This window comes from Spinacia oleracea, chromosome 1, assembly GCF_020520425.1.
Source record: "Spinacia oleracea cultivar Varoflay chromosome 1, BTI_SOV_V1, whole genome shotgun sequence".
NCBI lineage: Eukaryota > Viridiplantae > Streptophyta > Magnoliopsida > Caryophyllales > Amaranthaceae > Spinacia > Spinacia oleracea.
The window spans coordinates 5,273,020-5,287,634 of record NC_079487.1 but is presented as its reverse complement, the minus strand read 5'-3'; the positions used below and the strand labels follow the sequence as shown (position 1 = coordinate 5,287,634).

General features: G+C 35.7%; 1 protein-coding gene and 1 non-coding gene across 2 annotated transcripts; both read right to left on the bottom strand.

The window, feature by feature from the left end:
- Positions 1-1,039: 1,039 nt before the first annotated feature.
- On the bottom strand, positions 1,040-3,879 carry LOC110777299 (glycine-rich RNA-binding protein 2, mitochondrial). Its single transcript, XM_021981907.2, has 5 exons — positions 3,721-3,879; positions 1,949-2,073; positions 1,783-1,851; positions 1,556-1,662; positions 1,040-1,456 (listed from the first exon to the last, which is right to left on the bottom strand). The coding sequence occupies exons 2-5, from the start codon at positions 2,058-2,060 to the stop codon at positions 1,322-1,324; spliced, it is 423 nt and encodes a 140-aa protein (XP_021837599.1). The 5' UTR covers positions 2,061-2,073; positions 3,721-3,879; the 3' UTR covers positions 1,040-1,321.
- Positions 2,815-2,896, bottom strand: LOC130466653 (small nucleolar RNA R16). Its single transcript, XR_008926824.1, has one exon. It is a non-coding gene; the product is annotated as a small nucleolar RNA R16 (small nucleolar RNA).
- Positions 3,880-14,615: the final 10,736 nt, after the last annotated feature.

The following is a 14,615-nucleotide window of genomic DNA, read 5'->3' as shown; positions in this document are numbered from 1 at the left end:
CTTTTAGTATTTGCACGTAATATGTTTATAGCTCCTACACTCTTGCCAACAGAATTAGTTTCTGTTGCGATAGTATAGAAGGTGGGAATGTAGGCTCATTACCTAGAGGGCTTTGAAGGGAACAAGCACGTAGTGCGGTGTTCTCAACAAATACCCCTTAAATATTTTGTAACATGAACATAACTACTCTTGTACATATTATGACTCGGGCACTATGCCGAGTTCTTTATGTTCTGATTTGCAATGCTAATTTCAGGAATATATAATGCTGCTTTTCTAGCATGAACCCCTATAATGTACTATCTAGCTTGCATTAACCTACTATTTGAACAGATCAAGCACCCGATATTGGAATAAGGAATGCTATCCGTTGTAGTTGTTTTTGGACTACCTAATTCCCTCGGTTTTTCCCGTATAAATTTTGCTTATACGCTAATTAATTCTACGAACTAATTCCGATATCTTGGGGGACCGCGCGCTAAGAAGAAGAATTTATACTTCATATTTGAATCAGGACTACTATCTTGTAAGGTTTTGATAGAAAGATACTTCGACAAATATCAAAAGTATTTTGGATAACAACGCATGAATCTAGACTTGATGACAACCAACACGACATACACTAATCTAGAAATGGGTCAAAAGTTAATTGTTTAAGGTTTTCTTAAGTGTACCAAGATGTAATTGAACTTCAACTGTCCCACCACACTAATTTAATTTGTTTTGCCATTTGGGTCTTACGCCCCTCTGGTTTGAGTGGAAGATTATACTACATAAAAACTAATGTGATCAACTTAGGGTTTAGGGTCTACAATAAACCAGCTAAACTAAACTAATTGACATTCACAATAATGAAAAAGGTCTAATAACTCGTTGAAGACGTTAAATTGTGCATGTGTTCCTTGGTGTCATTTCACGTTCACTTAAGATAGTACTTGTGAAGAGAACTTTATACCAATCTAAGTTCACTAACAACGAACATTTTTGCATGAAGTAACTCGTATATGTTTAGGAAGATAACTTGCTTTTGGTCTTGAAATAATATGAAAAGACAAAAAGATATTAATACGGTGTAGAAAATTCAATAACATCATTAGGCTACCAGATAAAATCCTAAACCACATTCTACAGTTTAAACTCGTCAAGATGAACATGTAGAATTGCTGCAGCAAAGGTGAATCATACAGTGGTTTCGCATTTTATACCCCATTTGCGAACATGAAACGCGTTTCACTATCAAAATAGAAGCAAATAAGAGAGCCTAAATCCCCCATTCATCCTACAGCCACTTGATCGGTGAACAAATGCAGAATCACTTAGATTAGTAACCGTCATTGGATCTGGATCCGTTATAACCTCCTCCACCGCTAAAACCTCCTCCACCATAACCACCACCTCGGGGAGCTGGCGGCCTGTCATTTGCAACACTGACACGAATTGCACGTCCATTCAGATCCTGTATATACAACATATACAACACTTCATGAGTTTTTTGTTCTTGTCAATATACATAATTTGGACATCCAGCAGAATCTAGTAAGTTAGTTAATCTAACCTGGCCATCCATGGAAGACATTGCAGTGGTTGCAGCTTCGTCGTCTGCAAAGTTAACAAACCCAAATCCCCTGGACCTTCCGGTCTCTCTGTCAGTGATGACTCTTGCTGCAATTAAAACAGATTACTAAAAGTTAGACAAACACAAACTTGAACAACAACAAGAAATGGAAAATTCAACAAGAAATCGCTGTAATATGCTAAAGACTTTATAATGCGATAACTCACCATCAATAACTTCACCAAAACTGGCAAATGCATCCCTCAATGAGCCGTCATCAGTTCCGAACGAAAGACCTGAGTGGACAAAAACACTAGTTAATTAAAAAATTCCATAGTAATATGATGCATTACTTCTTTTAATCAGTTAACTAAAAATAAAAAAGTTCCATACCTCCAACAAAGAGCTTCGTAGACATGCATCGAATAGCATTCGTCATAGAAGAGCCAGAATGTTGTAAGATGCTCTGATTAAGCATGCTGCCAATTCTGTTATAAAACGCCATTTCCACCAACAATCTGCACAAAACAAAGAAATTCAGCCAAGAATTACAACTTCATCGAAAAAGGAAACTATCCATGTCACAATATCTTAAACTCGTTCTAATTGGTCAACTATATTCCTTCCCCTCAAAAATAAAGTCAACTAGAGTCTGTTGAAGGTCTAGAGGAGTGTGCATGACTTGATCTAACTTATAGTCAAATTATTTTACAATTTCATTTACAATTGATCCAATTGGTTGTTCGACCATCTTATAAGTAGTATAAATATATGGAAGATCTTTAGAAAAACAAGCACCAATCTATGTTTAGAAATTACAACCAAATCCTGCTCAGCAAATGCAAACCAATTAATCATGATAGAACTTCATACGTCCAGACATAATTTTGCTAGTCATCATTGCAGGACTTCACGTTAATTTCAAAAAGAATTAATTTTAAACAATTCAGAAAATATTCAAAAGATTTGAACTTAGAAGACAATCTACATAGCATTTATATTATGAATGCCCGTCGGCTCTCATTCATTGAAATAAACTAAAATTTTTGTAACTAATTAATCTCAAATTTGATAAAATGAACTGTAAAATTATCACAAAAAATAGGCATCAGAAATTGAGAATTTGTAATCGACATCAAATTTCGGAGTGTAGGATAAGTAAGTTTTAATACATTCATCATACGCCTATTTAATTACCTCACATTTCAAATGATACATTAATTTATTATAATTAATCAAAATAATAAGATTTAGGAGAAAATGGCATCAGATAATAAGCGGAGTTGTATCTACACAAAAAATTTCAGTGTTAAGCATAAGATTGTATCGTCATTTGCCAAATTGTTTCAAGATTTGATGAAAGCGGAACAGAGAAATTAATTGAAAAAAAATATAGGCAGGTTCATTTGACTCCATAGCAATGTAAAAGTAGCGATGGGCTGGTAAGCCAACCAATTGATTATATGCATCTGGTCAAAATCTTCAATCAATTGGAATTTGTGATTTGAAGATTAGGTAAATCAGAAGCAATTAAAAGTATTTTAATGAGAACCGAATCGCTAAAGCGTGATTTTGAAAATCGATTATGAAAAATACGGTGATGACAAATTGCGAAGATTTGAAAAATGGTCGAGATCGCAGACATGTGACTACCCTTAAAAACAATCAACACCGTTTTCCCTTCTATCGTATTCAACACTAATCAAGCAGGTCATTTCTCCTATTATCATGAAATATTCCTCAATAAAAACTACTTTTCCAGAATTGACAAATGGGAAGCAGTATACAGTTTGTAGCTTTTTCAACCCTAAACACCTGATTTCATGTAAGACTAACAAATCATTTCCTAACTACACAACTTCTTTATCACATCTTAAACCTAATTACACAAGAATCACTACTGACAGAGCAAAAATTGTCATTTCAAACGAACATCAAAAACAAATTCAACTTGTTAATCGTAACATCTTAACCTGGAATAAGATCTCGTAAATCAAATCATAAGAGATTCTTACCAATTATCATGCCATAAGAACTCCAAACACTAGTATCATGAAATTAAGCATCGCAAAATCAAACAATTGAAGGAAAAAAAATCAAAGGAAGTACAACTAACGAGGTGAGAAATGCGAGAGAAAAACCCTAGTAATGGAGAATAGGAATACCTGAAAAATAAACTGAGGAGAGAGAAAGAGAAAGGTTTTGGGACGGCTAGGGTTTAAGCTTTGAAACGCTTAAACTGAGGGTTTGGGAGCAGAAATATCTACTCCTTTTATAGGGGTCTCAGGAAATATCACAGGGGTTTTGGGGTTTTAGGTTTGGAGCATGCTTAGATAAACATGGGGTACTACCGGAAAAGGAAAAAAAACAGATAAACATAGGGTTAGTTTTTCAAAGTTTCTATATTTTGGGACTTGGCCGACCCGGATGGTTCGATGATCGCGGATTTGGGCCGGGTTCGGCCTCCATTTCTCCGATACAAACTTTTATATAAGGCGGTTTTACACAAAAGACTACATTGGTGTCATATAAATTAAGTACTAAAATCAATTAGTTAAGGCCATGTTTAGTTCACCTTATTTCTCCTGATCTGATTTGGTCTGATCTGATCTGAACTTATTTTTTCTGATCTGATCTGATCTAAACTTATTTTTTCTGATCTGATCTGATCTGATCTGATATGATCTGATCTAATCTGATCTGATCTGATTCTTCTTAATTAAGTTTAAACAAAAATCTACATTTATTAATATTAAACGACTTACGTGTAAAATAAATGTTACACAAATTTATAATATTGTTATTATTTACTTGACTTTGCTCATGATTTAACTATTCCTTATATTAGATAGACCTATACATGATCTAGATAGATCGATTATGATCTAGACGTGTAAATTCTGATCTGGATATGACATGTACAGGTCGATTTTGATCTATACATGATTTGTACATATAAGTTATGATCTAGACATGATCAGTTCTAATCTGGACATGATCTGTACAGATTAGTTCTGATCTGTACATGATATACAATTCAGTTATGATTTAGACATGATCTGGATATGATCTATACAAATCAGTTCTGATCTAGACATGATATGTACAATTCAGTTCTGATCTAGACATGATCTGTACAGACCAGTTCTGATCTGGACATAATATATAGATAAGTTCTGATTTGGACACGATCTGTACAAAACAGTTCTGATCTGGACATGATATGTACAGTTCAGCTCTGATCTGGTCATGATCTGTATAGATCAGTTTTGATCTGGTCATGATATATACAGATCAGTTCTGATCTGGTCATGATATGTACAGATCAGTTCTGATCTGGTCATGATATGTACAAATCAGTTCTGATCGGGTCATGATCTATACAGACTAGTTCTGATCTAGACATGATCTTTGCAGATCAATTCTGATATGAACATAATCTGTACAGAGTCGATATCTAGACAAGTTATAATTTGGACATATCGATTCTAATCTGGACTGATTTGTGCAAATCGGTTTTGATCTGAACATATTGTTCTGTAAGGATCGGTTCTGATGTAGACAAGATCTTTGCATATTTGAACATGATCTGGACATGATCTGTATATTATCTGATCCTATCAGTTCTAGTCTGGATATATACCGGTTCTGATCTATAAAAATCAGTTCTGACACTACTACAAAATAGGCTTATAGCAACGGCAATAAACAGTTACCATAGATCAATTAACCGTTGCAATAGGCGTATAGCAACGGTTTAAAAACTGTTACCAATAGGGGGCGTTGCTATAAGTTTATGGCAACAGTTTCCCGGATTTAGGCAACAGTTATAATAAACTGTTGCCATAATTAACTATGGCAACGCTTTTTATAGGCAACACTTTTGACCTAAGGCAACAGTTATTCAACAACTTAAGCCAACATTTACACGTTTAAGGCAACAGTTTTTGCCAACTTAAGGCAACACTTATTAGTACGTTGGTTGTTGGTTGAAGTTTAAAACTAATGCAACACTTTCTTACACTTATGGTAACACATCTAATTGTATATATAGCAACATTTTCTATTGAGTTTATGGCAACACTTTTAGTTTTTAGTTATAGCAACACTTTCAATCGAGCTTATGGTAACGCTTTCAATTGAGCTTACGGCAACGGTTTCAATTGAGCTTACGGCAACGGTTTCAATTGAGTTTATGGCAACGCAATTGAGTTTATATGCGGCAACACTTTAAATTGAGCTTTATGACAATGCTTCCAATTGATCTATAGCTACATTCTCAAATGGATTTAGTTATCCATACACCTGTAATACAGAGCTTTCAATTTATCTATAACTACATTCTCAAATGGATTTAGTATCCATATACCTGTAATACAAAGCTTTCAATTGATTTATAGTTATATTCTCCAATGGATTTAGTTATACATATACCTGTAATAAATATGAAATACATATAATAAGATTTTCATAACAAATAAGTTAAAAATTTGTAAATTCATAAGAATAATATATATCTATTACAATTGTGTGAATAGTTCAAAAAAATATTGGTTCTTAAACTACCTCCATTAAAATTAAAAAATCCTGCAATAATCACTATACGATAGCTTTATTTCTTAAAACCTGACTAATATTTATGTGCCCTATAAATCTCCACATATTTAAAGTAGCTCTTACTTCTTGACTATATGCACTATCCTGCACAACAAACAAATCAAGTATAACATTTTAATAAGAATTCAATATCAATGAATAAAATCCAAATATTTAAGAAAAAAGAAGCTCAACATGAATGACAAAATATAAACCTTAAAAAAAAAGGAATGAACTTTTTTTTTTGGCAATTAATAATTGTATTACAGCCCAAGGGAAGACATTACAGCCCTGATTCAGCAGAGAAATAATTGTATTAATAATTATTATTTTTTGCCAGATTTCAGCAGAAAAAGCACAATAAAAAAAGGTTGTCAACTGATTCAGTACTAGCTTTGCAGAGGTGGTCAACTGAACTTGTTAACCAAAGAAGTTTACAATAGCAGCCTAGGATGGGGCGTGGAAAGGAATGGACGGGGCTGGAGGAGGTGGTGTTCTCAGAAGAGAAAATGGAGATTGGTACCTGGGATTTTCAAGCAAATATATTCAACCCAAAAAATCCACTAGCTGCTGAACTTTTGGCCATGAGGGAGGGTCTAGCAATGGCAAAGACTTTCAAGGTAACTTGAAGTGGAAACTGATGATGAATCTTTAATTTTCATGCTAGATACTTCAGGTGTGAATCCTTATCCACACCATGAGCTTGCTGCAGTTATTTCGGATCTGAGGAACCAGATTAATGAAAATTGGGTGCTAGTTTTCAAGCACATTCCAAGGCACAAGAACATGGTTGCTCATCGCTTGGCAGCCATGGCAATGGAAATGGTTGTTGGGCATGTCACTCATTTTGAGGTTCCCCCAAGAGCTATCACTGACTTTGAAAAGGATAAGGCTGCAGCAGAATAGGAGCTTGAATGATTGATAAACTGATCTGTGGGGAGATCTATACTTTTGTACTGAATGTTAATATTTCAGCTAGTACGCATGGATATGGTGGTACAAACTTTAGAATTTGGAACAGGGTATTATTTTGGGTGGGCTTTGTTCCCTGCTACTTCGTTGGTTATAGCTAAGCGAAGTGGTGGCTCTTTTGCTATATGTATGACTGTTGTAAGAAACTTAAGCTAGTTTAATAATATTTTCTCAGGTTTTATGTTAAAAAAAGATATACAACAAACTAAGATTTGGTTCCAAGTTTAGGGATAACTAATTTTCTTCCTGCCCTTACAGATAGTAGATAACTAATAATATGTTCAAATCTCAGTCTTAACCTATGCAATACCCCAACACCACCCACAGCTGCTTCAGACGTACACCAGGAGGAAGAGAGGGAAGAATGCAGTACAGGACAAAAGGGAAACAAGAGCAGCCACCAACTCAGAGGGAGGAACCACTCCACCTTGTGGGAGATTAGAGATTAGAGATTATCTGAGGGTGTTGCAACCTATTAAACTTAGTTCCAAGCACAACCAACAAGTATATTCAATCTACCCCCACAATGCACAATTAACATACTACACGGTAACAAGACGGAGGTATCTACTAAACAGCAAATCCTGACTACTGGGTGTTTCATTAATTTGAACAGGGGTACTGTAGGCTTGTTAAGTAGCAAATCGAGTGAAGTAGCACTCAGATGAATGTTACTCTTGTTACAACAGAATATAAGTTTATTTCTTGATCTTATAAAGATAGCGGTGATCTCAAAAAAAAATAAAAAATAAAGATAGCAGTAGCCTAAATAGTTTTACAAGGATAACATAGTTTATGCAAGTTGTATGAATTAGAAAGGAGGTATGTAAAGAAAAATAAGGAGAAGGAATATTATGAATTAGAAAACATACCAGTAGGTAAGAAACCTATATGCTATGGACCATCTGCAGTGGCTGACACTATAGCTTTTGCAATCATTTGAGTGGTCAAGGTGGGATCTTTTTGGCGTAGTTGTGCAAGTTACAGAGCTATCACATCAAGACTAATATTCTCTTGTTGTCTTTCAAATTCCCTACGCATTTGTTGTAGTTTTAAGGCCTCCAATTCAAGTTCCTTTGACTTTCTTTGCATTTTAGCAGCCTCTGTAGCAACTTGTGCAGCATGGACTTCCTTTTCTTTAGCTAACTCATCTTTTTCAGCACTTATCCTTCTGCATATCAACAATTACATCAGTTTTAAAGTTCTCCATGACTTCCTCCGGTAAAATCAAAGAAGTACTAGTTTTCTTCTCCTTCAGCTTCATACGAGCGACACCACGTCCAACTAACAGTTCTGCTCCCCGACGTGTATTCCCCATTACTTCAACAAATGAATCCTTACGAGAATCACTGCTTTGTCCATCTTGCAAAGCTTCAACTTCCTCATTGCTTGCTATATTAAAGAAAATAAGTTGGTTAATTCAAACGTGTATGATACAAAATCTAGTTCGTATGTATATTAAAATACAAGAATTGTATAATAATTACTATCTTCTGTTCAGTATCATCATAAGGTCGATCATATGTTTTTCCTTCCTTTCGTCGTCGAGTCTCTTCAAACATCTTTCTTTTTTATGGTGCAACACCATCTTTTCGTAACTAAGAAATGAATTATCAGAAAAACAAAATATATCAGTTTTTCATTACAAAACCATTATAATTAAGCTCAATATGAATTGCATATTGCACCATCTCTTCATGCTTCATGGCGAAAGAAACAGGACCAACTGTGTGCATGTTGTCTAGTTCTCGACGATTTTCAGAATTCTGCAAACTTGTTTTCTAACAAAAGAAAAAACAAATAATGAGCATATCTTGAAACAGGTAATTTTAGAGAACTGTAACCACCTTATTGAAATACAAGTGATATAACAGAATCAAGCGAGATGTGTAACATGGGGGTGGGGGAAATTTCTTAGATTTTGTAATTTATAAGACAATATTTTAGATAAAGTATGCCATATCAAGGGAAATAATCTTGCATGCTCAGCTTTTCTTTGGCAGAAAACCGGTGCACTAGCATTGAGTTAATCTTCAACAACTAAAATTAAGTATTTACATCAAATTACTGATCTTTGAGACTTTGACTAGTAAACAGTTAAACACATTACACAGACAAAAGATACATATGGTGCATGCATCCATTCGACAGAAGTTTTAGGATACATATGGTGCAGGCATCCATTCGGGAAAAACTAAACAACGCACATAAGCCAACCAGGTAGGACTACCATGTTCCGATGTGATGTAAGTTAGTATCTTACAAATAAAATTGCTCAAAGATTACCTGCAAATTGCTGATCACAAAAGAAATGTTCATCTTGTTCTAGAACAACTGAACGAAGTTAGTTTCTCTGGTTAATTAACACTCAAGGCTGCAGGGGAAGAACATGTCTCAAGAAGAGACCTTTAATGATGCAATGGAAGCTAATAGTCATTACCATAAATTTCACATAAAAGTCAAAACATTGGTCATTTAGATCATAAAAGGTAGATCTGAATGTTGTAAGTAGCATAATACACTTGGCTTGTGAACAATCAAAATGTATCTTTTGACAGACATTAGGAATGATTTTATAAGGTGTTCTAATGAAACAGAGAACCACTCTGCATTCTAACATGACACATAATCTTTACTCACTACGTCAGAACTGAGAACATAATTCTAGCAGTTTCCTTTACTGTCTGTGTCGAAATAAACAAATTACCATCTCAATTCTATATGTTTAACCATTTCCAGTTCTCATTCTGACTGCAAATATTTGTTTACTATGATACTTTTGAGAGATCAAACAATATGGAATTGTTTGAGTTCTACTCCATGACTGAATCTCTGAAGGAGCCACCTCTACCATCGTCATATTTGCAAACGCGGTTTGCGATTTCATGAAAATATGAGAGTGCTAAATTCAGTTTTACCTACAAGTCACAGAAATAGTTAGAACTCACACTAACCTCAAGACAGGATGAGACGATGAGAGTGCTGAAGTCAGTTTTAAAAATTTGGAACAGAAGGAATAACACTCACCCCTGGAAAAGTAGGGGATTCCAGAGAAGGAGGACAATTAAACAGCTCCATCGACACTTTATTCTAATCAAACATCTCTAGGACTTTTTATACCTAATCTACGAAATGGTAAAGAAATATCAATGATATTCACAGTATTCTAGGGTCTATAAAAAGTTAGGTGTTCAAGGTGTGGACGGTTTGAAACTACCTTCACCATCAAGGATGACATGTACAGTTTGACGGAACTCTTTCAAATTTGGCAAACACATAGACTAGAGAAGCTCTAGATGAATATTCAAATCAAGCTTCAACACCTTGAGTTTGTCTGACGTACAAAAATCGGCAAAGGCAGCTTCCCACGTTTCCTCACATGAACACAAATGTTTAGTTCCTTTATCTCACGTGTTAAGGGAAAACACATCCAGGTATAACGCCGCAGAGTTCCAATTCACAGAAACAACTTTCAACTTCCAAGGGCCTGGATGACCCTTGTCAATGTAAAGTCCAAAAGTGGCAAAATTGTTAAGAGTCACATAGTTTGCAATAGCTTGTCAACATTCAACAAACATCTTGAAATTAGGGAAAGAGTCGATGATACATGACAGAATAATTAGAAATATTCGGTAGACTACTGATCCTATTTCCTAACAGAATACCATAATCCAATTTTTCGAGGTTTCGTCAACCTAATATCATTATTCTATCTCGGTCTCACTGTTTCCTCTCTAATTTTCTGTTGTCTTGTCTAATTCAACCAACTAACATCATAACCCCACAAAGAAATACAAACACACTGATCTGATATCCAGCAGGGTACCAGCCATACCAAACATGAAAGAAAATCAATAAAAAATATCTAGGCAGCATCCTAATAAGACTCCAAACTTAACAAAAGAAAAAACAAATAATGAGCATGAAAGTAGAGCAAAATCATAATCATCTAGTACCTTTGCTGCGGTCGTCTCCCAATAAGCTAGGAGCGTCTTGTAGTGTTCTTCAGGCACTCTTTCTGGAAGATCATTCAATCTATCTTCAAGATTGTCATACTTATAATAATGTTTTTTTTTTCAGCGCACATTTGAATCCTCTCCAAGATTGATCAAGGGTCTCCATTACCCAATCTTCAGATTCAGGTGGAAGGATGTACTTGCTCTAAAATAATAATTTTTTTGTTATAAATCAGAATATAACAAATAAAATAAAAAGGAAAGAATTAAAGTGTAAGGATCGAGCTAGTAAAGTAAGACAATGAAGCTTACATTCACGAATTCCCATATTTTATCCTTATTTGGAACTGATTGCCAATTTGTATAAGTCAAGGGAGCCCAATTGTAATCATGAGCAATGGTTCCTAAGAATCTGGTTAGCTCTTTCCTCGCCTTTTCAGGTTCAACTGGTTGTCCTTTCTCATTACAATAAAGAGCAATATGGTCTTCCCATTTGCGAGCATGGACATCAAACAAATTTGTCGGGCCTCGGCCTTTCTTTTTAGGACCTGCCATTAGTACACATACACGGACAAGGAATCATTCATCGTGACTTGATGCCAAATAACATATTCTTTCATGCTCGCAATAACATTAAAATTGGTGATTTCGGCCTTGGTATGTTTCCACTTTTTTAACTAAGATAAATGTTTGTATGAAAAAGTCATGGGGATGGTGGATTATACAACTTTTGCATGCTGTTATATTTTGACTTGTCATCAGTATAAAGCCTTTTTTATTCATTTTTATCATAAGACTTAGCAGAACAAAATATATGATATGAACCAAAAAGGTGGAGTTTGAAAACAATAACCTTGTTTTGAGAGATCACTTTCTCCTTGGTTTTCCATTGGAACAATAGCAGAAAGTGGGCGCCTAGCTGTTTGTCGGTCTTGTTCCAATCGTTGCACTTCTTGCTGTAACTGTAGTGCTTGAGCGGGATCCATTTGTTGTTCAGTCAAAAGGAAATCATCCATTGCCATAGATGGGCACAATGGTTGCTTCTTATTCTTCCTAGGTGGTTGTTCTCTCGTCCTTGCCTTTTAACACCAAGAAGATAAATTGTCAGTAACAAAAATAACACCAACATAATTATTAGTTCACAAAAATAACACCAACATAATACTCTATCTAAGAAATTACCTTTTGATATCTTCATTTGCTGTTATTAAGCTTTTGTAGTATACTACAACGCACTAGATTTTCGTCCATAATTCAGTTCAACTTGTTCCCCCCTACCCCCCGTGTTTATCTTAAGTAACTTGCGTTGGTATCTTAAGGCTTAGATGACGGTTGGTTGTATGTTGGATTTGTTATAGTCATTTTTTGAGTCTTCTTTATGTGTGGCCAACATATTAACTTGTTGAAATAGGTTTTTCATGTACTTCTAATGGTATGGCCGGCTTCCTGAAGAAATTTGTTTTACTTTTTTCAATCTCCAGGTTAAAACTCTTCTAACAGTGAGACCTGAAACTGAGACTCCTGTAAGTGCAGTTTCAATATGAAAAATTCCAAGGTGTGCTCTAGAATCTATATATTCATATTCCGCTTCTAGTTTTTGTTTCATTACTGGGGGAATGATTTTTCCGGCATTCTGAGAGTATCACATAATGAATTTCAGAAAGGTCACAGTCATATGGCAGCTGTGGTGAAGGCAAGACCTAAGAGCATAAATAATTTACCTGTTGTTGATGTTGAAAAATCCAGCATGATACAAATATTTGATAGGAAAATTATCTGAACCTAGGTATCAAGGACAAGCCAATACATGGAATAAATATTTTAGGACACTACTTAATACAGAATCTTTCAAAACCATACTTTATGACTTCTAGGTGCTTTGATAGGAAAAATGTCCTGTTCCAATCTCCAGCAAAAGTTCAATAGATGATACGAAGTATGTTATAGATTAGGATTCTACTTCTGTGGATCTATATGTCCCCATTTAACAGTGCTATACTGCCAGATATGATTGACTAAGGCAGCCAAAATGGAGAAGACTCTCTTGCAGATTCCAGTGTCTGTATACCTTGCCCTAACTTAAATATTACCTGAAACCATTTATAGAACAATTCACGCCAACTTCCAGCATTATAATTAACATTAAAAAACAGATGACCATGAGTCATAAGCCAAACTCCACATAGGAGCCAAGCGTCATCATCTTGGACCCGAATGTTTAGAAATGACACTTAAAAATTCATTCTGTTGATCAGAAAACTCCTTCCCAGAATTTTCTTACTTTGAAACTTAGACTTCATTCTTTTCACCAGAAATATATTTACCCCTGCTCTTTTCTTTCTTGATCTTGCCTTTTTTAACCTAGTTACATTATTTAACAAAAGTCCTTTCATGATTGTTCACCTATTTGCTTGTTAAAGCCTTCTGCCAGTAATTGCCACATTTTCATGGATATTTGATCTATTAAGTTCTGGAGATCGCAACTAAGGCGATCTCCAATACGTGATTCAGTAAAAGAACCAAGCACAAAACAGAACCAAGCAAAAACAGAACCAAGTAGAACAAAATACATGATATTAACCAATTAGACATCAGAAATTCAGAACACTAGACACACAAAAAAGAAGAATGATATTGGAAAGTAAAACCTTTTTTGGTATAGATTTTGCTGCGGAATTGGTTGTGGCTTCAGTTGCCACCTTTTTCACTCGAGAAATCTCCACCTCATCATCATTAGAGTCAAGATCATTTTCAGGTACATAGTCTTGATCATCTTGGTCACAATTGACTGTTAGGTTATGATACATATGACAATTCATAAATCATGCGGAAAAACCATAAAGCCAGGAAAACATATTATTTACACATAATCATTTAGCATAGTTTAGATGCATACTCTTTGTTGCGTGCCTTCCCTAGCTGCGCCCGAACCGAACAAGAACAAGTCTTTAGGACTCCAAGTGTCGTCCCTCCGTAGATAGTCCACAGCACGTCCGGATCCGCCTTAAGATTGACCAACTAGAATCGCCCTTAAGGTACTATTATTTTCGGCACTTTATAGGCAATTGTGTAATTGAATTTTGCTCTCAAAAACTCACTTTGAATACTTGAATGCTCGATGTAAATATGTGACCCTAGGCACCTATTTATAGAGTTATGGAAAAGGATTTGGAATCCTATTAGGATACTAATTTATAATCCTACTAGGACTCTAATTAAATAAACTAAATCTTTTAGGATTAGATTTAATCATATGACGAATCCCGATAGCTTTAGGATTCGAGTAGCACACAAACACACACGCACGCACAGCAGCCCACGAGGGGCACCATGCGCGCGCGCGCGCAGCCCGCGAGCTCGCAGCCCACTGCCGCAAGCCCGCACGCTGCCGCAGCCTTGGCGCGCGCTGGGCCTGCCTTGCGGTGGGCCTGGCGCAGCCTTGGCTGGTGCGTTTGTGGCGCGCTGGCTTGCTGGGCGATGGCCTGGCTTCGTGCTGGGCCTTCGTCCGGCAGGCCTCGTCCGATGCTTATTCGTAC